The 19,175-nt window shown below is 45.8% G+C and overlaps 6 protein-coding genes across 6 annotated transcripts; 3 read left to right on the forward strand and 3 right to left on the reverse strand.

Moving 5' to 3' along the window:
* Positions 1–866: 866 nt before the first annotated feature.
* On the forward strand, positions 867–2,087 carry BHQ10_008692 (uncharacterized protein; the record flags this gene model as incomplete). The annotated part of the gene is made up of 1 exon (XM_040881525.1): positions 867–2,087. The coding sequence occupies one exon, from the start codon at positions 867–869 to the stop codon at positions 2,085–2,087; it is 1,221 nt and encodes a 406-aa protein (XP_040737194.1).
* Positions 2,088–3,355: 1,268 nt separating this feature from the next.
* Positions 3,356–5,453, reverse strand: BHQ10_008693 (uncharacterized protein; the record flags this gene model as incomplete). Its single annotated transcript, XM_040881526.1, has 8 exons — positions 3,356–3,556; positions 3,615–3,834; positions 3,916–4,602; positions 4,660–4,768; positions 4,823–4,846; positions 4,915–5,002; positions 5,066–5,210; positions 5,269–5,453. 8 exons carry the CDS (start codon positions 5,451–5,453, stop codon positions 3,356–3,358), a joined length of 1,659 nt encoding a protein of 552 aa, XP_040737195.1.
* A 2,764-nt stretch (positions 5,454–8,217) lies between these two features.
* Positions 8,218–9,197, forward strand: BHQ10_008694 (uncharacterized protein; the record flags this gene model as incomplete). The annotated part of the gene is made up of 4 exons (XM_040881527.1): positions 8,218–8,296; positions 8,344–8,732; positions 8,790–9,011; positions 9,105–9,197. 4 exons carry the CDS (start codon positions 8,218–8,220, stop codon positions 9,195–9,197), a joined length of 783 nt encoding a protein of 260 aa, XP_040737196.1.
* Positions 9,198–9,699: 502 nt separating this feature from the next.
* On the reverse strand, positions 9,700–13,054 carry BHQ10_008695 (uncharacterized protein; the record flags this gene model as incomplete). The annotated part of the gene is made up of 6 exons (XM_040881528.1): positions 9,700–11,133; positions 11,182–11,255; positions 12,369–12,455; positions 12,505–12,571; positions 12,663–12,747; positions 12,807–13,054. The coding sequence occupies 6 exons, from the start codon at positions 13,052–13,054 to the stop codon at positions 9,700–9,702; spliced, it is 1,995 nt and encodes a 664-aa protein (XP_040737197.1).
* A 2,272-nt stretch (positions 13,055–15,326) lies between these two features.
* On the forward strand, positions 15,327–16,241 carry BHQ10_008696 (uncharacterized protein; the record flags this gene model as incomplete). The annotated part of the gene is made up of 1 exon (XM_040881529.1): positions 15,327–16,241. The coding sequence occupies one exon, from the start codon at positions 15,327–15,329 to the stop codon at positions 16,239–16,241; it is 915 nt and encodes a 304-aa protein (XP_040737198.1).
* Positions 16,242–16,488: 247 nt separating this feature from the next.
* On the reverse strand, positions 16,489–18,914 carry BHQ10_008697 (uncharacterized protein; the record flags this gene model as incomplete). Its single annotated transcript, XM_040881530.1, has 3 exons — positions 16,489–16,931; positions 16,979–18,623; positions 18,672–18,914. 3 exons carry the CDS (start codon positions 18,912–18,914, stop codon positions 16,489–16,491), a joined length of 2,331 nt encoding a protein of 776 aa, XP_040737199.1.
* Positions 18,915–19,175: the final 261 nt, after the last annotated feature.

Raw genomic sequence — 19,175 nt, forward strand, 5'->3', positions numbered from 1 at the left:
TCAAACCTCCAACATGGGAGTCACGCATAAGCGCTCGTGGCCTCAGGCCAACAGAGTGCTAATCGGGTCAAAGCCCTAAATAACCTCTCGAGTCTTTTGACAGGGACTGTAAATGTAAGGAGGATTAGTCAATAATGCATTATTATCGGGTCGGAGTTTTGGGCGCAGAGGATAAGACCTGGTCAGATTCCCAATCAGCCTGATTCAGGGTTAGTCTGAGTCCGTGAGCAGATGTTCGCGCGCGCGCCGTATCAAAGAGTCATCCTTTTTCGCAACCCTGCAAGGCTGTCCGTCGAGGTCATCTTTTCTGCTCAGTGGCTGCCGATAAGATTAGGACAAAATGGCCAATAGCACAGCAAAGCCGTCCAGCTATGCTGTCACGTGTTGATAATCTCATTTGGAAAACGACTTGAGCCTCGCGGCTACATTGACTGTCCCTCCTTTCTCCTTTTCGTGCGACCATTCTAAGTACTCTACCTCTGGGAAGGGTGAGAGAAGCATAACGCTCCTCTTGGGTCTTCATCGGTGCGAATACGGCTTTGAAGAAATATGGAAGCTGTAACGCAAATCATAAAGGAGGGACAGGACATGGTATATCCGCGGAGCTTTCAACTGCCCTTTCCGCTTCCAGAAGTAGGAGCACGGATAGGAAGAGGGTCTACAAGCGAGGTTTTCGAAGTGACCGTTGATCCTGGCTATTTTCAGTACAAAGAAACCAACAATCGTAACCTCCTCGTAAGTACTTATGTTTGTCCCTTAGAAAAAGCCATTGACAGTTCTTCTTTTGCCCGTGCGATGCTCCTCTTCCTCTACCTTGATCGTATAACTGATGTTTGTACGTCACATGTGAACCACAGCCGCAGGTGATGGCTGTAAAACTATTCAACTCGGATAGTATCGACGACTTTGCAAATGAGAGGGACGTCTTGTCGCGGATTCGAAACAGCCGCAGCGGACACATCAACGTTCTCGTCAACTACGGAAGTTTAGTTTATGGTGAACACCACATGCTCCTCCTACCGTGGACGGAGCTCGGGACGCTCGAGGAGTTTATGGAGAAAGAAGAACATCGAGATATCCCTACAAAGCGACGAAACATTATATACTGCATGGTTGATATAGCCGATGCTTTGGCTTGGCTAACCAAGTTAAAGATATCTCTACCTCAAAAGTTTAAGGAAGTGCAGGTGATGCATTGTGACATCAAACCGGAGAACATATTGATATTTCCAGATTCGAGTCGCGAAAATGGACTTGTTTTCAAGGTGTCCGACTTTGGTCATGCTTTTATGAGCTCATCGATTGAGACGCAAAGCCACCGTTATGAATCGACCTATTGCGCACCTGAGATTAGATTAGGAAAGGGAATCGTCCAGAAAAACAGTGACGTGTGGCCTTACGGCTGTATCTTGCTATTGGTCCTTATTTTTACAACTCGTGGCCCCCAAGAAGTCATCGATCTTCGGAGGAGATTACGGCAAAGCACCATTGATACTTTCTATGAGCCTCCCGGTCGTCAATTGAAACAAGCTGTATCCGAATGGATTAATATTTTGAAAGATGGCTCACTTCAAAATGCCAATATAAACGAGACGGAAATGACCAAAGAATTGGGAAAAATATTGCATGAGGACATCCTTGTGCCGGACTATAATCATCGTAAGACGATGGAAGAGATTTGCGGGAAATTGAAGGAAGCATATAACAAGTTACATACGGCCGTCCAAACAAGCTCGCTGAATGAGCACAAAGAGACTCTTAAAAAGTGTGACTCGTGCACCATTCCAGCAAATGCTGAGTATGTTTGTTTGCATGATGAGGACATGAACAAATATGGTATATTCTTCACAGACACTCTACACTTCTGGGGACGACTAGAAAATGTTAGGCCCGTAGTTGCACAACGTGGAAGTTGGGAAAAGCAGTTCGCTCTAAACATGGCAACCTGCGCCTCTTCGCATGTCTGTCTCGTCAGAAAGGTGCTACCTATGTTTGAACAAGCGAGTCTAGAGGTAAGACAGAATCCAAGTCTGCGGCTGCAAAAGGAGATTCGGCAATTGCTAAATGATCCAGATCGTTCTTTATGAAGTACCGAGAGACCCGGACGCACCCACTCGTTACCAAGATTTTGAGATTCCCTGGGCAAAGCATAATAATACGGTCATGCTAGCAATATCTCCCAATGGAAGATGGATCGTCACTTGTACAAGAAGCGGTACGAGTCAAACAGATAAATACAGAATTCAAATCGTTTCAAGAGACAATCTACCAAAGCCACAAAGCCGGTAAGGAATCTTTTTCAGCGTCAGACATGCCGCCTGTCATGATGCTAAATTGTATACTCTGCATTTCTTAGGCCCTCCAGCGATCATACCAGTATATCGAGTGAATCGAGAACATCAAGAGGATCAAGAGCATCACGAGGGTCCAGGGAATCGTTAGGATTCAGAGCAGAGAATGTGTTTGAACAGCAGCTTGACAATGTTACCCGGGTTCGGGCAATTTGTTTCTCAAGAAACAGCAAAAACTTTGTTGCAATGGCAGAGATGCACGATGGGCCATCGACAGTTTACAGCGCATGGTATTTCCAGAATATCAGAACATCATGGGTTCCTCAAGGACACGGAACTGACACCGACGATGTATGCACATTGAACCCCAAACTCAAGCCACGTCGTCCTCAAACTAATATTTTCGGCAGGATACATCTCATAATGAATTTTGGACATCGATGGTGTCGTTCAATCACAGCCCTGGATTTCTCGCCATTTCCCATAAAAAGACAATCGTTAGGTCCGGGGCTGGCTTACCGTTCGCGTTCAGAGAATGGGACGATCATCGGTACGACCTTGAAAAGGTTCTTCTCACTGAAGACGATAAAGTTGGGGTCGTCCTGGGATTCAAAGACAAAGATTTGAAAGTTTACTTGGTGTCGACTGAAAATATCTACAGAAAAACAGAGTTGAAATACCCAGCAAATAACGCACCCAAATACAAGTATCGGGGCTTTGGTGCCGGTCTCTACATTGGAAATGATGCTAAGGGGGAAAGGAGGTTGATTCTGACAATTGGCTTCCCAGCTGCGCTATCAATAATTCGCCTGGATATTACAATGGCTGTACAGAGTTTTCTTGTAAACAGGTTTGATCTAGACTAATAATCAACGGGGATATCTACTATTCTGGATGAGAAAGAATAAAGCAGATTGCATTACTTTCCGCTGAATAGAATGCGAAATTTGAGCCCAAGTTTGTGTAACGAATGTGCTGAGATTATTTCAATGTTGTAATGGACAACCAGGCTAAGGAGTCATTGATATCACCTTTGATATATTCCTCGGCTTGGTTTTCTAAGGTCATGGGTTGACTCCTGGATCATGGCTGCTTGGCTGAACTAGAACTCCGGCTCGGGCTCGAGCTCTGTTCAAACTGTCCAGTCTGGACTGAAAGTCTGAGGATTTGTCCAGAGGATTCAATTTCCAGACGTGGAGTACGCCGTCCCTTCTCAAACCCCTATTCAGCTTCAGAATAGCATACAATGCCAAAAAGAAGCACAACTGCATTGTAGTCAGAATTTCGGGTATCTTGAAACTTGGCACCATGACAGTGACTCACCACTCCAAACGAGGCTGCGCCTTGAAGAGCAGTTTTAGTCTCCAAGACATACATGATCCCACCGAGAACAACGACGAGAAGAGACAAAATACCAGCAGATACTGATAGGAGCATATTGCGGATATACCAGCCTTTGTCTTCTACATGAAGATATCTCTGCATTGGCGCGCTGCCAGCGGCATCCCCCACGAGTTCTACTTGTGTTCTGTGTCGTTTGTAACTAAGCGCAAAATGAAACAGGCTCTTTTAGCAATACGCTCTCTTAAAAGTGCTGGTCAGAATCATATGCTAAATCGCTCACCTGTAATAAAGTCTCGCTGCTGCAAAGCTTTCACATGCCCACACCAGAATGCAGCAAACGGATCCCATATCTGTAAACAGACTGGTCACCTGAGCGAAGGTTTCGGCATTTGTGAACTTGAGAAAAGGCACCCAAATCAGCCAAGCAGAGACAAATACTGCATTTTGCGGAACGTTGTATTTGTTGGTCCTGGCGCAAAAGTCGAAGATCTTGCCGAGAAATGATCCCTCTTGAACCTGTCTACTCTGTATCATGTCACTAGCAAAACCATATAACGTTCTTGAGGAAGCATAGACCGCAGAGGTTGCGGTAAAGGTTAAACTGATCATGAGTAGGATGGTCAATGCTTTGGCCATCCCATGTCCATTGCCGATTTGACAAGACGCATCGATAAATATTGAGGCTTGACATGGACCGAGTGCAGATCCAGTCAGGTTGCCGGTGGGATAGAACTGCAGTAGATCATCAGATGGAATGTTCGCTGCGACTGACCAAGTACCCCATATGTATAGTACGGAAATAACGATTGGGACCCATCTTGCAGGCCACGAGAATTGATCTGTTATCGTCCAACGTGTCTGAGATGTCAATTCGGATGTTCGCCGTTGATACACCACGGTCTCCTGGGCAGCAACCGCGACAACCTCGATGCCCACAAGGGAAAATGATCCTAGGAAAATTGAAGACCTTCAATATCATCACAATCCGTCAGCTTGAGCAGAATCCTTCGAAGGATTTACGTACATGAAACCACCGAACCATCCAGCTGCTTGATGAGGACGACCGCCGAGGAAGAGGCTTTCTCGTTCTTGAAGATGATTCTCCCTTATATTATGTGTGTCGGATTTTGGTACTTGAGGAGATCATGCGTTAGAAGTGTATACAAAAAAAAAACGCCATCACTCACTTTCATTGTTACTCCAACTTTGCTCTGCAGTCGCCGGATGTGATCAATTAGATAACCGCTGACAAAAAAGGGATGTGTTAACTAAGGCATACCTGAATTAATAACATTCATAGCTAGAATGACCACAAGCGCAACAACAATCTTATATGTACCTAAGCCGATCTCGATGTTTCGGAATTGCTTTTACACATGTGTTAGCAAAGCCAGGTAGCAATGTAACCGATCTTCATGGGTGCCTCTCACATTCAAACTCAGAGAATTCAGCGCAATCGGAATTGCAATAGCAACTATCATAATCGCCGCCGTAGGTCCATTCGACAGATTGAAAATAGCCAAAGTATCGGCCACAGTTGATGCCAGTGCCGCAGCGGAGAAGCAATAAGTCAACCTAAAGGAAATGTAAGTATAAATGACTTTATTTTTATCATCGAGCGCTGAAAGCCTACCAATAGACGACAGTAATCACAATACCAATCTCTTCATCCAGGAAGTGTTTGACATAAAGAAAAAGTGCTCCCGCAACTGGCCATACACGTAACATCGTAGCTATATTGTGCAGGACCATGGATGACAATATTCCGAGGAGGGCGTAGGCATAGATTGCGGCGCCAGGCCCTCCCAGGCCGTCCATGTTGCCGGTTCGTACGTAGAAGCCCAAGCCGATGCAAGTGCTTACCGAGAGAAACTGCCGAGTGTCCACGTATTAGTCGCGTTCTGGCAATCATAGCATCGGGAGACAGACGAAGATGTGACTACTTTTTAATTTACGACTATTGAAGCATGTGTCAGAGCCATCACACATTGAGCCCTGGGGTGAAAACTTACTCGAGTCCAGATAAGTGCGACCTCTCGGGTGGATGTCCATTACTGAAGTTACTGAAGACTCTCTCACGACTCAAGATGGGCACTGGTTGATCTGCTGTTTCTTCTAACGACCGTTCGTCTTGCACAGCCTCCAAATCAGAAACTGGCATTGAGTGATCAGAATTCCGTCTAGCCGGATAATCTGCTTGGAGGTATCTTGTATCCGTATAATTTGCTTGATGGCGGATAGTGTCAAGCTCAAGGGCCACTGATTGGTCTGGCAATGACATATTTAGATATCAGTTGACAGACTAGTCACACGTAAAGGCTGTTTGTCGCGCAGCAAGGCTACTTAGGTAGCTAGATAGAAATCAGAAGGGAGAATTGAATAAGGCAACCTTGAACGAAAGGAACGTGTGATATATCAAATCCTCCGAAATTAAAAAGGTGCAGAGATTGAAGCTGAGAAATATTCAGGAAAGAGGAAACAATATCAACCTTCCATCACCAAACAATGTGTCTAACAGGGCAAGACATCACTTGATTAGGTACAACTAAGAGCTGTCGCAATCTCTTGAGAACAGACCACAATTCTGCGCACGATATACAGCCTTGTCTATTCAAATGCCCGCCACTGGTTCGCTTGAGCTGTAGGCTTCGGCCCTTTTGCTCATTGAGTCATGACCGTACGCGTGTTTTTTTGGTTTCTACCCTTATCACTGCACAGACCCCTGAGGACTCCGTACGAACGCATCAGGGACAGACAAATCAAAACTTGCCGGTCTGAAGACTTTACGGATTTGCCCTCAATCGGCTACAGTTGCCAACTATTAGTGGTCACGAGGTTTGACCGAACGCCCTTCTGTGCATGGTAGTATATTAGGCATTCCGCAAGGCTGAAGAACGAACTGATTCATCGTGACCAGCGCGCATTCGTTCACGCTTTACGTCCCCTGCATGGTATGGTGTTAGTCAAGCAACTCTGCCGAACTCAACGCAGCGACTTGCATATTTTTTCGAAAGTAATTTATTGAATAGTATTTTTCACTTAGTGCCTATCAGTTGTTTCGGGTTGTCTCGAGCAGTCGAGGAAGTATGGAGGCTCAAGTGACATCCCATACTCGGCTGATTGGGCATCTACATGTTTCACCCGGGCAAAAGGCTGGAGCCTCAATTCCTATCTGTGTAACCGGTGCTTCGTTTCTGCCTGTGAGGGCCATGTTCATTTAAAGCACCGCCTCCTCACCCCATAGTTATTGCTGCAACTGAGAGATTTCATTCAACTCGAAAAAGAAAATACGCCACAAATTTTGTCATTTCATCAGCTTGCGTAAACCTGACTCCTGGTTCAGCACATAATAATGGCCACTGCCACAGCCACAACAAAGCGTTTTCATGTCTCCGGCAGATACATAAAAGAAGCTCTTCTCAAACAAGTCTTGAAAAGCGCCTTTCCGAATATGACGGAGGAGTCTTTCGATGTCAAGGTACCTATCCTTTTCCTACTCGCGAAGGCCTCGACTATATACCTTGAAAGCCTAATGGCTCTTGATAGATGACCAATGATGTTTGGAAGTATACAGCCACACGCGCACTCACTCAGGCTGAGTTGGGGTAGATAGCCTCCTAATTCCCTTTACCAACGTACATGAACGAAACGAAGAGTACTAACTTGTAATTGTGCATCCTCAGAGCTGCACAAACGAAGAGAACTGCTCCCCATACCTAGGTACTGGAGAGATTGGCGGCGTTGATGGAAGACCGTGGGAGGCGGGGATTTTGGTCACACGCAGGCCGGGCTGCAAGGCTTAGGTTCACCGAGTCCACCTCGTCGTGTTGTGGACGCCACGAAATTTTTCTTTTCTTTATTCTCTCTCTATCATAAGAATTTGCGTTTTCCATCTATTACCTAGTTCATGTTTTTTGGAACTCTGTATATTCGCGACATAATTGATTCGATATATATGTTCCAGACATTAATTTAGGGCTTATTATATATCTAATACTACACACCGCATAACACCCGCTGCATAGATTTGGGCATTGCTCATGGCTCAATATACCGATCAATTCGAAAACAATATCTCAGAAAAACCGATTTCAATCAGCTCGACTTCGACTTGTACAGGGTCAAAAGATGATTCCTTCAATGCAATCAAGGGGTATACGGATGAGTCGTCTTATGTGGAAATTATCGATATCCACAATATGCCACAACATCCTGACAGAAATAAGCCATCTAATGGTAGACAATGAGCCCCTAGGAGTGTCGTATCATGTCGATCTGACATTCATCAGACTCAATAGTGCACCATCGTCGACTTTCAAATGCCCACGATATGTGCTCTCATCTACAGAATAAGACAGACAGACAAAATGATCCTTGTACTCGCTTGATGTAAGCTCGCATTCCTTCAGACAAATACATAAGGTCATTATTAATTTGAGTGATACTCAAATCAAGTTCCATTTGCCAGAGCTACTCCTGGGCTTGTCTGGATATCCCCGAAGATACACTACAAACAATTCTGTCTCATTATAACGTGGCGTACGAGCTCACTCCAGTTTTAAAATCCTTTCACTTCAAGACGATGGAGCTAGAAGAAGGATTTATAGCTTCCCCTTGGAAACGCATAAATCAATTCTATCCCGATGGGCGTCTGGCATATGGTATGTAAATGCTCCCTCAGGTGCCTTGAACATTACTACTCTCATAGATACCTCAGTACAGCAGCTAATGGTTGTCAAAGAAACGGGTTATATTTTCAAATACCCCGAAATCAAGTACATCGACGAAAAGACTGGAGCCGAGACATGGTCCATCCGCCAAACTGGTGTCTATCAGAGAGTCGGCACTCCCAATACAGACAAAGAAAATGTCTTCATTCTCTTGCACCCACGCTACTCATCGCCATTACAAAAAGCCCTAGAGACGACCATTGTACATGGGGACTCGTTGCCATTGACTCAGTCATTCGGAGGGGACTTGTCGGCGATAAAGAAGAAGAATGCTAGCCCCTTGGAGCTGCATCTATGTATACTTGGGATTTATATATACAATTGGCGTGCGTATATGAAGAATGAAGAAGAGCTGTTGATCAAGACGGTAATCATCTCGGAAACATAACCACAAAAATATTGATACATACCTGACGATTTTCAGAGCTACGAAGCACTATGCATCGACATAACCGAGGACCTCCCCTTCAACGACCTCTATGAATCCCTCTCCAGCCTGCATAATCTCGAAAAGCGCCTCGCACCCCTCAAAAGCATCTTTCCCGCAACGAAACGAATCCTCCAACTCCTTACCAAACTCAACAACACCTACACCCACCCCGACAAAACGCGCATAAACGAACGACTCGAAACCATGGAAGAAATGGTAAACAGCTTTGATGACAACTTGCAATATCTAATGAGTCGCGTTGCTAGTATTTCTTCACTAGTACGTTTTGTCTAACTTTCACCAATTCAGGATTGTAAGGCACGTGGCCATGCTAACCCTGACTTCCTCGATCCCGCAGCTCTCCAACACGATCAGTCTGAAGAACGAGAACACGTCCAATGAAGTATCCAATAGCATGCTGAAATATAACAGATTTACGGTGGATGACAGTGCGACTGTGAGGGTTATCACATTGGTGACGCTGATTTATTTGCCGCCGACTTCGGTATCTGTATGTCTTACTGTCTACTCCTTCTAAATTTGATGCAAATTACTAACATGGGCGGGATTTACAAAGGGCTTCTTTAGTATGGGCGCATTCTTCTCTGTCCAGAGTAATGGTGGGTCGCAATCGAGCATGTTGATAACGCCGTATATATGGCTATATTTTGTGGTGGCGATTCCTTTGACGGCTTTTACGGTGGCGTATTGGTGGTGGAAGTCGAGGAGGCAGAAGCTAATGAGAGAGAAGCATGAGAAGGCGGAGTTGTCGTTGGCTTGATAGGCGATACTTAGTTGCATGTAAACACTAGGCAAACAAAGATTATTTACAAAGTTCAAATGCATTGGTGAATGATATCATACAAGAATTGAGACGATAAACAGATGGCTCACTTATGTATAATCATAGTTCGTCTTTATATGTCTCCTCACTGCCTCTCTCCTCGTCTGGAGGTGCAGTTTCATCCTCCTTCTCCTTTGCAAGAGGTGCCTGTTCTTTAGTCGCTTCTTTGTCCTCTTTCTTCTCTCCATCCGCATGGTCATCATCGTCTTCATCACCCGCGCTGATGATTGCCCGATAGCTAGTCTCCCCATTGCTTTCCACAATTTCCAGCCTCCAATCACCACCTTTAGTCTTCTCATCCAACTGTTTCGCAAAGCCCTCTACCTTTTCAGGATTCACATTGAGTTTCATGAGATCCTTATTCGATAATTGCATTAGCTCTCCATCTTCTCGCTTAGCGATAATTTGAACAGTCTCTTCGCCAATTCTAGCCATGCGGCCTTTTTCGATCTCTTTGCCCTCGGACCCGACTTCCTTCTTTGCGCCAACTTCAATGCCTCCAACGAATTGAGCTTCTTCGGTGTCAGCATTGATGAGTTTTTGCTGATCGTGATGAGCTTTCATGGCATCAAAATCTGCAATTTCATCCGGTGCAAGTATCTCTCGACACTGAATAGAATGTGTATCTTCAAATTGAGGCAACTGGAATGCAACATCGTGGCACAAGCGTGGCGTGTAGATCACCATCAGATAAGAGCAGGTTGTCAGTTCCTTGATCCATCCGATTCGATCTGTAGATTGAGGATGGCAGTGAAATTGCACTTCAATCTTGCGCTCAGCGCCGGTCAGATCACAGACCGTCCCACCAGACAGTCTTTGCACAAGATATCTTGATTCGCCTTTGGTTTGTAATTCGGCAGTACTCGCCTTTGCAGATTTGCTGCTACTACCAGCATCGGCCTCAGACTCTTCGTCATCATGCTGAAACTTTCCCAGAACGAATGAGTGGCTGGTCTGGTCTTCTATAGGCGGGTAGTTGGGTACACCCGGGCCAGACTTGGCGTGAAACTGCTTGACCTGCTTCTTGTAGCAGAACGAATACGACCACCATCCCGAAACGTAATACATACACGTGTCCTCCATTTCTTTTAGCAACTCTAACCCTCGATCCGTGGCGCGAGCAATCTCATGTTCGTCCTGCGTTTGATTTCGAGGTCCATCGCCTCCATCTGTTTTATCAGTCGTTGTCTCGTTCTCCGGTCCATTGTTCACTCTCGGAATATTGCACAAATATCGTAACCCATCGAGTTTCATCTCTTCATAGCTGAAATATTTCAGCGAAAGCTCGGGATCCCAATCCAGTTCTGCTTTTTCTTTCTTTCCAGTTGTTTTCCAGCCGCCTATGGGTCGTTGTGATGCATGGCGTTGCAGATCTCGTTTATCGGAGGCGATGTTTGAGGAGGGTGCATCTGTGGATGAGCTATCTTTTTGTAGCTGGAGGATTATGTTGGCTTCGGTTTCTAGAACGTATTCTTCGGGAAACGAGACTTTGTACTGGCGAACGTCAGATAAATCAAAGGTTGATGTGTATTGATGTCATACCTGTGGATATGCAAGTACATCGTCGTGGATACTGAATGGTCGCTTTGCGGCGAGCGCACCTGACGCAATCGACACTAGATAAAATAGTGATAATGACTGCTTCATCTTATTGTATGTGCTCTTACGCTCCTTAAAAGAGTAGTTCTGTAAACAGCCTAGGAGTCTCAATCAAGATTGAGCTGCGGAGCTGTGCGGAGTGCCGGAGCGGAGTTTGGCTTGTGATAAAAGTCTTCAATGGGATACAAGGCTCAGTAGCATCATGAAAAATATTGGATAAACATCATCAAACATGTCTCTTCATAGGGTGCCAACAATTATAGTATTTGTTGTCGAAATGCTATCATATCATGAAAGACAGAAGTTAACAGATAACGTTTCGATAAAGCTGGGGATAGCTCGATCCACAGAGACTATTACGGCTTAGCGCAATATCTATATACTACACCATTTGAACCAATCATGTCTCATATTCATACAACAGCAACAACTCTACGAGCAGAATATATCCATTCATTCAACGAACACGAATGAAGAGTATATAAGACGGTATAATATTACCAAGGATAAATATTTCCAGCTGGAGCTGGACGACCCCCCTCCAGCGACTGAGTAGTCACTTCAAATAATCGAGTCTCATGAATCCCCCCCGTAAAGTTCCCATTCTCATCATGAGTATATGAAAATCGTTTAGACTCACGCTGTATTTTCTTTCTAATTCGGGTGATAAAGCTGTCTCGTTGACCGACTTCAAGTTCCCGAGGTTTGTAGTGAACAGAAACTGTCCGTTGAGTTGATGATCCGGCTTGTTTTCTGACCTGGATGATAAAGACTGCGTATGAGGGGAGGCAGCCAACAATAACCGCTGGAACCGTAAAATTTTGGTTAGTAAGCTTCCATTCGTCGCACGTTCTCGCACTGTGAGGGCTCAGTACCTATGCCGCCTTCAATCATCTCCCATATAAGGATCCATGGCAAAGTAGGCGTATTCACCTCCACTCTACTACCGATAGTGATACCTCGAGCAAGGGCCACAACGATGCATATAATGCCGACAGAAAATATTCCGGCCGTTCTGTAATAGGTCGGTCGAGAAAGGTTGGCTTGACGTAGGACTATAATAGGGAGGGCCATAACTTCGTAAGTCAATAAAGGAGGCGATTGTATATAGAATGTCTTGTATGACTTACTCAATATATCTGTAAGGATTTCTGTTACCACGACGTAGTACAGGTTTGCGATTTGTGCCTTAACGTCTCGATCGCTGTTGCAACCACCTATGCTTGGTCAGTTTACTTGACTGCATAGATAATTTGATATACTTACCCGGCTTGAAATAGTCTTGAATCGGGACACATGAAGTCAATGTAGAAACCCAATTTCCAAGATAAGTCTGACCCCGTATCAGCTCAAGCTCCGCGTAAACACGCCAGTTTATATATCGAAGGGGAGAGGATACCAAAACCACAAACCCAAAAACATACCACCAACGCCTCATCCACTCCTGCTGCTGATACAGCAACCTCTTCGAAAGTAATAATAACGACAATTTCACCGACCACAAAACTGCTGGGAATAACAGATTACTCGCAAACACTATCTTGAGCTGATACACCTCATCATCGAACAAGCCATTATATATCGGCCTGAGATGATAGCTCACGGCTATGATTTGATATGCAACGGGCACCACCACTATGGTTATTGTGGCCAGGACGCAGAATGTCACAAATGCGAAAAGCATAAAGCCGTCTTCGGGCCGGAAGGGATCTCTGCGCAGGCCACGAAGAAAGAAGCGTGATATGATGGCGATGCCGGTGAGGACGATCATGGCGTACGCCGATGCGAGGATTTGATGAGGCCTGATTTCGTACATTTTGCTTATATTGTGCTCCTGGCTCGTCGATTCCAGGACCAGTACCTGAAGCGTCGACAGATGTATGAATCCACTTCAATAAGCTACTTCCCTATATCCACAAACAGTGACTCCGACATTGGATGGTATGACTCGAGCTATGACTCTTCATCATCTGGACTATTCGGAAGATCAGACAACAAAGAGCACTTGATCGACGAACTCCAATATATATTGTTACCTCTATAATAAGCCGACTTTCGTCGATATCATCATCATCTAGGCCCATATCTATGACCCCTATGCTCCGAGGTAGTTGAAAAGTTAAAGTTGACCAAGACAAAGACTCGAGACAAAGACTAAGACTGTCAAGACAAAGACTGGTCAGGCTAAACCCTGATCGAGATCAGACCATTCAGGACAAAGATGACCAAGACAAAGATTGATCAAGCTAGCGACTGATCAGGATAAGACTAATCTAGACAAAGACTCATCAAAACAAAGACTGTTCAAGCTAAATAGTGACCACGATAAGGACTGATTCAGGTAAGAACCCCATTGAGAATACACTTTGCATACTGAACCAACGACGTAGCAATCAGTCGTCGTATATAAGAGTTACATGTCTGCAAGGATCGAGATTAGGATCAACTGAGGAATTTAATACCGAATGGCCATTGACTACGGTAAGTCGACCGACGCTGGGTCCCAACTAGGAGAACCAATTACATGTAACGACGAACGCCAATGTGTCACTAGAAGGAGATATATACTCCAGCCACGTGTGGCCGCATTCCAATGTCCACAATCCGACACCGCCGAGTCGCACGTTCAATCCACATGGGAATTAAAGGACGCTAAGAAAGTCTTACCCCCTTTCACTTCCTTGATAATCTGGAATCAATGAGTACACTTATGCATGCATTACACTTACCACCTATAGACAGCTTACTCTAGGGCTGCCTTCTCGGTATATAAGCACTTAAAAAACCAACGTATGTTAACCCCCGATACTCCCGAACATAAGCCATGCACATAAGCTGGCTCGCTCAGAAGCACGCTCCAGGCGTCGAAAGCCTCCCTAAAGATCATACAACCTTACTCCCCGACCTGCCATAGAACCTACCGATGAGGCGCTTAGGGTTACTTCCTAGAGAACATACCAGAGCTCATACATGAGTCATGAACCATCTCACACCCGAACTTATTCAAGTCCCATTCTGTGGTTCCAGCCATCTCATCATTGTCGACTCGGTCAAGGGTAGCCGGTTCCGTCCAGACAATGCTCTTTGTTTGCCGTGGCTTGGGGATCATTGGTACTCGTGATTTTTGATCACAAGTTTGAAGAAGGATATTCGCCTAATACGATCTGACTTGAATGTAGATTGGTTCTTCAAGGTAGTACCCCTCATCTACGAAGTGAAACGCAAAGACCCCAAGATAGAACTACGTGGGCTAGTTCAGGTCAGGTAGGTCGGACATTTAAAAACACGGGTATTTAATTGGCTGAAAGTGTATTTTCATGGTATCTCAGTGAAACCCACCGACTGGCCAATCAGAAGCCAGGGCCTCGGATTTTCTCGATCTGAAGTTTGAAATGAATAGGCGGCTCGATAGATAATAAGAGCATTCGAAAAGCTTTTGTTGCGACTATGATCGATGCTGGCTGAGTATATCCGCTGGAGTATTCCCGACCCCTCCATTCCCGATCAGCCAATCATGTCTGCCCTATAGATCCGTCTGTATTTACAATACACATTTTTCGCTGCTCCCTCTATTAGTAAACCTGAATAATATATCCGTAATACCGATCCACGTATCACACTAATCCCATCCGGACAAGCCCCAATGCTGACCTTATTCTTTGTAATCCTCCCTCTCTCTTCTCATTCGTCCTTTGTACAATTTTCTTCTACATCTTTCTCATCAATCATAAATATATAAGATATCAACATCCGAAAATGACCAATAATTATCAATAAATTCAAATCCAAACACTAAGAAAATTTCGAAGCTTCTACTTGGTTCAGTCAGTGCCTAGAGTGTAAACTGATCAGACCAACTCGTCTATAAATAACCCCGCGTTCTTCCCATGAAGCTGTTTCTCTCAATTTTGATTTGTATCGCATCAATCGTCATCGGAATATACAATCCTTTTGTCCTTGAGAGTATCAGAGATATAATACCTCCACAGCTTCAGAGTCAGCTTTCTCAGCTTTTGTCGCGCTTCAATCCACCAACAGACCGAAACCTGACACCAGATTTACAACAAGACATTATACTACCCGACAAAATGACAACCGCCCGCGCAATCCGCATGGCCTTCCAGGCCCTCGAACAAGCCGAAGGCGCCGGCGCGCGCGTGCGACGCTCAATCGGCACACCGAAACTCCGCAACTTCAGCCCATTCCTGATGCTCGATCACTTCACAATCGGGAAAGGCGCCGGTTTCCCCGACCACCCTCACCGCGGCCAAGAAACCATCACATACCTGTTGTCCGGCGGCGTCGACCATGAAGATTTCGCCGGAAACCGCGGCACTATTGGCCCCGGAGACCTACAATTCATGACCGCCGGAAAGGGGATTATGCATGCCGAAATGCCGCATGAGAATGAAGACGGGAGTCCCAATGTCGGAATGCAGTTGTGGGTTGATCTTCCCAAAGAGCTCAAGGCTGTCGACCCACGATATCGGGATTTGCGATCCACTGAAATCCCTGTTGCGGATGTCGATGAGGGGAGAGTGAGCATTAAAGTGATTAGCGGGCAATCGCATGGTGTCGATTCAGTGCGTGATTTGGCGTATACGCCGTTATGGTTCTTTGATATCAGCATCAAGCCTGGCGGACGTGTAAAGCAGATTTTGCCGCTGGGATGGAATGCGTTTGCGTATACGCTGGAAGGAACGACGCATTTCGTCACAGATAACGGCGACACGAAACCCATAAATCAATTCCATAACGTCGTGTTTCAGCAATCCGGTGATCATATTGAGGCGTATGTACCTGATAATGCAGAGCAGGAGTCGAGGTTTATTCTTGTGGCGGGACAGCCACTGAACCAAGAGGTTGTACAATACGGTCCGTTTGTGTGCACGTCCAAGGAAGAGGTGTATCAGGCCATGCTTGATTTCCAGAGTGCAAAGAATGGGTTTGAGAGGAGTTTTGGGTGGCAGAGTGAGATTGGGAAGAGGATGAATCAATTCTAGCCTTCTGTCTGTTAATAATTGTGTTTATGATATCCTTCAGAGTGTTCTTGTTGCCGATTCTTTGATATGCTGAATATATTGTACTTATACCACTTTAAACATTTGAACACTTAATACATTAAAACTCAAACATCAAACAACCCGCTATTCATTCCTAAAAGAGTTCACGATAGGAGAGTAACACCATATCAACTTGCTAACCTTGCATCCCTCAATACACGCCCGCACCTCTCATACACAGCTAAAACTACTTGGCAAAATGCAAGTCATATGACAACCACTTCCTGGCATTAACCTCATCCACATTCAACCCAGTACCATATGTCAACGGCGCAAAGTAAGCAAACGAGTAGATCACAGCCGACAAGATGACAATAGTGACAGCCCAACAGGCGTACAGCGACTGTCTACCCAATCGCTCCTTGGCAGTACGGAATCGTCCAAGAGTCAAACGGCCACGGCCCGTGGGGTCGACCTTGTAGTCGGTCTTGGCAGGCGCAATAGGATCAAGTGTGAAGATGAATTCGACGAGAGCAGCAGCAACCAAGCACGATGCGAGGTGGGCCGGTAGGTAGTGGTGCAAGAAACGTTGACGACCCATCAGCCAGAATGGGAAGTAGTGAGCTGCCCAGCAGAGGAACAAAAATCCAGTGCTGTTGTAAAGGCGGCTGCGAGCTCCGGGGCCCCAGACTAATACTGTTAGTAATTGAACATTAACCAGTAAAAAGAATGCTTACTCTCTTCGATAGCGTCGATGCCTCGGCGCAAAGACAGCTGGTCAGCTCCAATAACACCAACAAACACAGCCAACAAACTGCTGGCAAACCACCATCCAATAGGGTTACCCAAGAAATAAATCTGTCCCTTTGTCTCGGCGTTGGTCCAGAAGCTGACGCCACGCAACAGGAATGGCCACTGGAATGGCTCACTTGCGTACGGATGCTCGCTGGTAAGAGCGTTGTTGTGGAAGAACATGGCGCGTTGCAATTCGGCCCACTTGCGAACAAATCCTAACTGAGCAACCTGGCGTTCTTGCTTTTCTAGACGAGGGGATCCAGCCGGAATCGACGGCACTTCTTCAACGTACCATATGTTGCTGGATTGCAACGAGTTCTTGTTGCCGTTGATTTCGGCCTGCTTATATCCCCATTCGGGAAGAGGAGTAGTATGTGTCCACATTGCTACACGAGTGGGAACATGAATCAACTTGAACAAACCGGACAGAGAACGAAAGTTCTGTCCCGGCTTGCCGTTCTCAATCTTAATTTCGAACAAGGTATCCTGATGACGTTCGCCATCAGCCAGCTCTTGAGGCACTGTGGTAAATTCCTGATTTGTTGGCATAAGAGGGGAGGCGACATCATGCGTCAACAAAATAGTGTTTGTAAAAAGATGGCGTAACTGGACAATATCGCCGTTCTTGATCTTGTGGCCAGTGAGGTCGTTCTCAGCGAACGGAACACTGGGCAGAATCTGCCACTGGTTATTGGTATCGTTGTGTGGGTAACCGGTAACTTGCTGTCCCTGACTGGAGATACGTCCATCATCGTAGCGAAGAGGGTACTGGTCATAGTGACTATGAAGATAGACCTTGGTGTCCTTGTGGCGGATGACGATATGATCGTAGTATTCAAGATCAACAGCATTAGCAGTCAATGGGTTGTCGGACAGCGTTGCTTGGAACTCGGGAGTCATAAAGTCATCACCCGGTCCGGAGCGAGTCAAGACAGCGAAATGCACCTGGAACCAGAACAGGTAGAAAAAGAACGGAACAACAAGCAGCGCGAAGCCACGGGCTGCAAAATGCTGACTGAACCGGAACAAGGAAATTTCTCCGCGGGGACGCTTGATATCGAGCAAGTTCCAGAGATCAACAAGCACAGCAGAACCGATAGTAACAAAGGTGAACATGCCGACATACTTGGTGGAAATAACGCAGCTCAAACCGATACCGGTCAGGAGAAGCCACTTCCACCATTTGCGACCAAACTCGTTGTAACGCTGCTTGTAGAATTTGACGTAGCAGAGAATGCTCACAGCGACGCTCAATACCAAGCAAGCATCCAACAAGATCAATCGGTCTTCACCGATGTGGGCATTGTCAAAGACCATCAGCCCCGATGCCAAAACACAGGCCGGCAAGGAATATCCAGACTCCCACATGATGTCAAAGACGACCGGAATAGTCAAGGATCCAAGAGTTGCGGGAAGAGCGCGGTATGCGAGATAAGGGACGTTGTTCGTGATGTACGAGTCGCCGATGTTCTCAAAAGTGAAGCTGCCATCGTAGCCGACCAGCCAACCGACGAAGGCAAACAACAACTTGGCGAAGGGAGGGTGAACGTCGAAGAAGTAGGTTCGTTGCAGATAGTAAGAAGCGAACTACCCCAAGATTAGAGCTGATGACCTCGGCAGGGGGAGTCAACATACCTTTCCGAAATGCACCTCGTCAAAGACGACCTCATCCGGGTAATTGATCATCCAGAAGCGAGTCACGAAAGCCAATGCAGTCATAACAAACATGGCAACCCAGTAATCCCATTCTGACGGTGGTTTTGCCGCTGCTTTGGTGGACACAGGAGTGCTTTGGCGGAAGGAAGCTTCAGGTAGTGCTGGCTCGGCGACGTCTTTTTTAGCACCCCCTCTCTTACGGAGGGAGGGTGTGGACGACATTTTCGAAAGTTGGGGGAAAAAAGAAATTTAACAAGCGTATAGGACGAATGAAATGGTGACGTTGTAAATCACAGAGCGAACGTAGAGGGGCGAAGTGACCACCGTTGCTAGATTGATGTCAGTCAGCTAATGAAAGGTAGATCCGACAAAAAAAATACAGAAAAACGTACGTTGTATCAAATTCAAAAAAGCATCGCAATTGAGTATTAAAAGGAAGGTAAAGGGCGATGACAGTGAAACCCAGTTCCAAGTCGGATGGTT

Source organism: Talaromyces amestolkiae (assembly GCF_001896365.1).
Source record: "Talaromyces amestolkiae strain CIB chromosome Unknown scaffold20.1, whole genome shotgun sequence".
Taxonomy (NCBI): Eukaryota; Fungi; Ascomycota; class Eurotiomycetes; order Eurotiales; family Trichocomaceae; genus Talaromyces; species Talaromyces amestolkiae.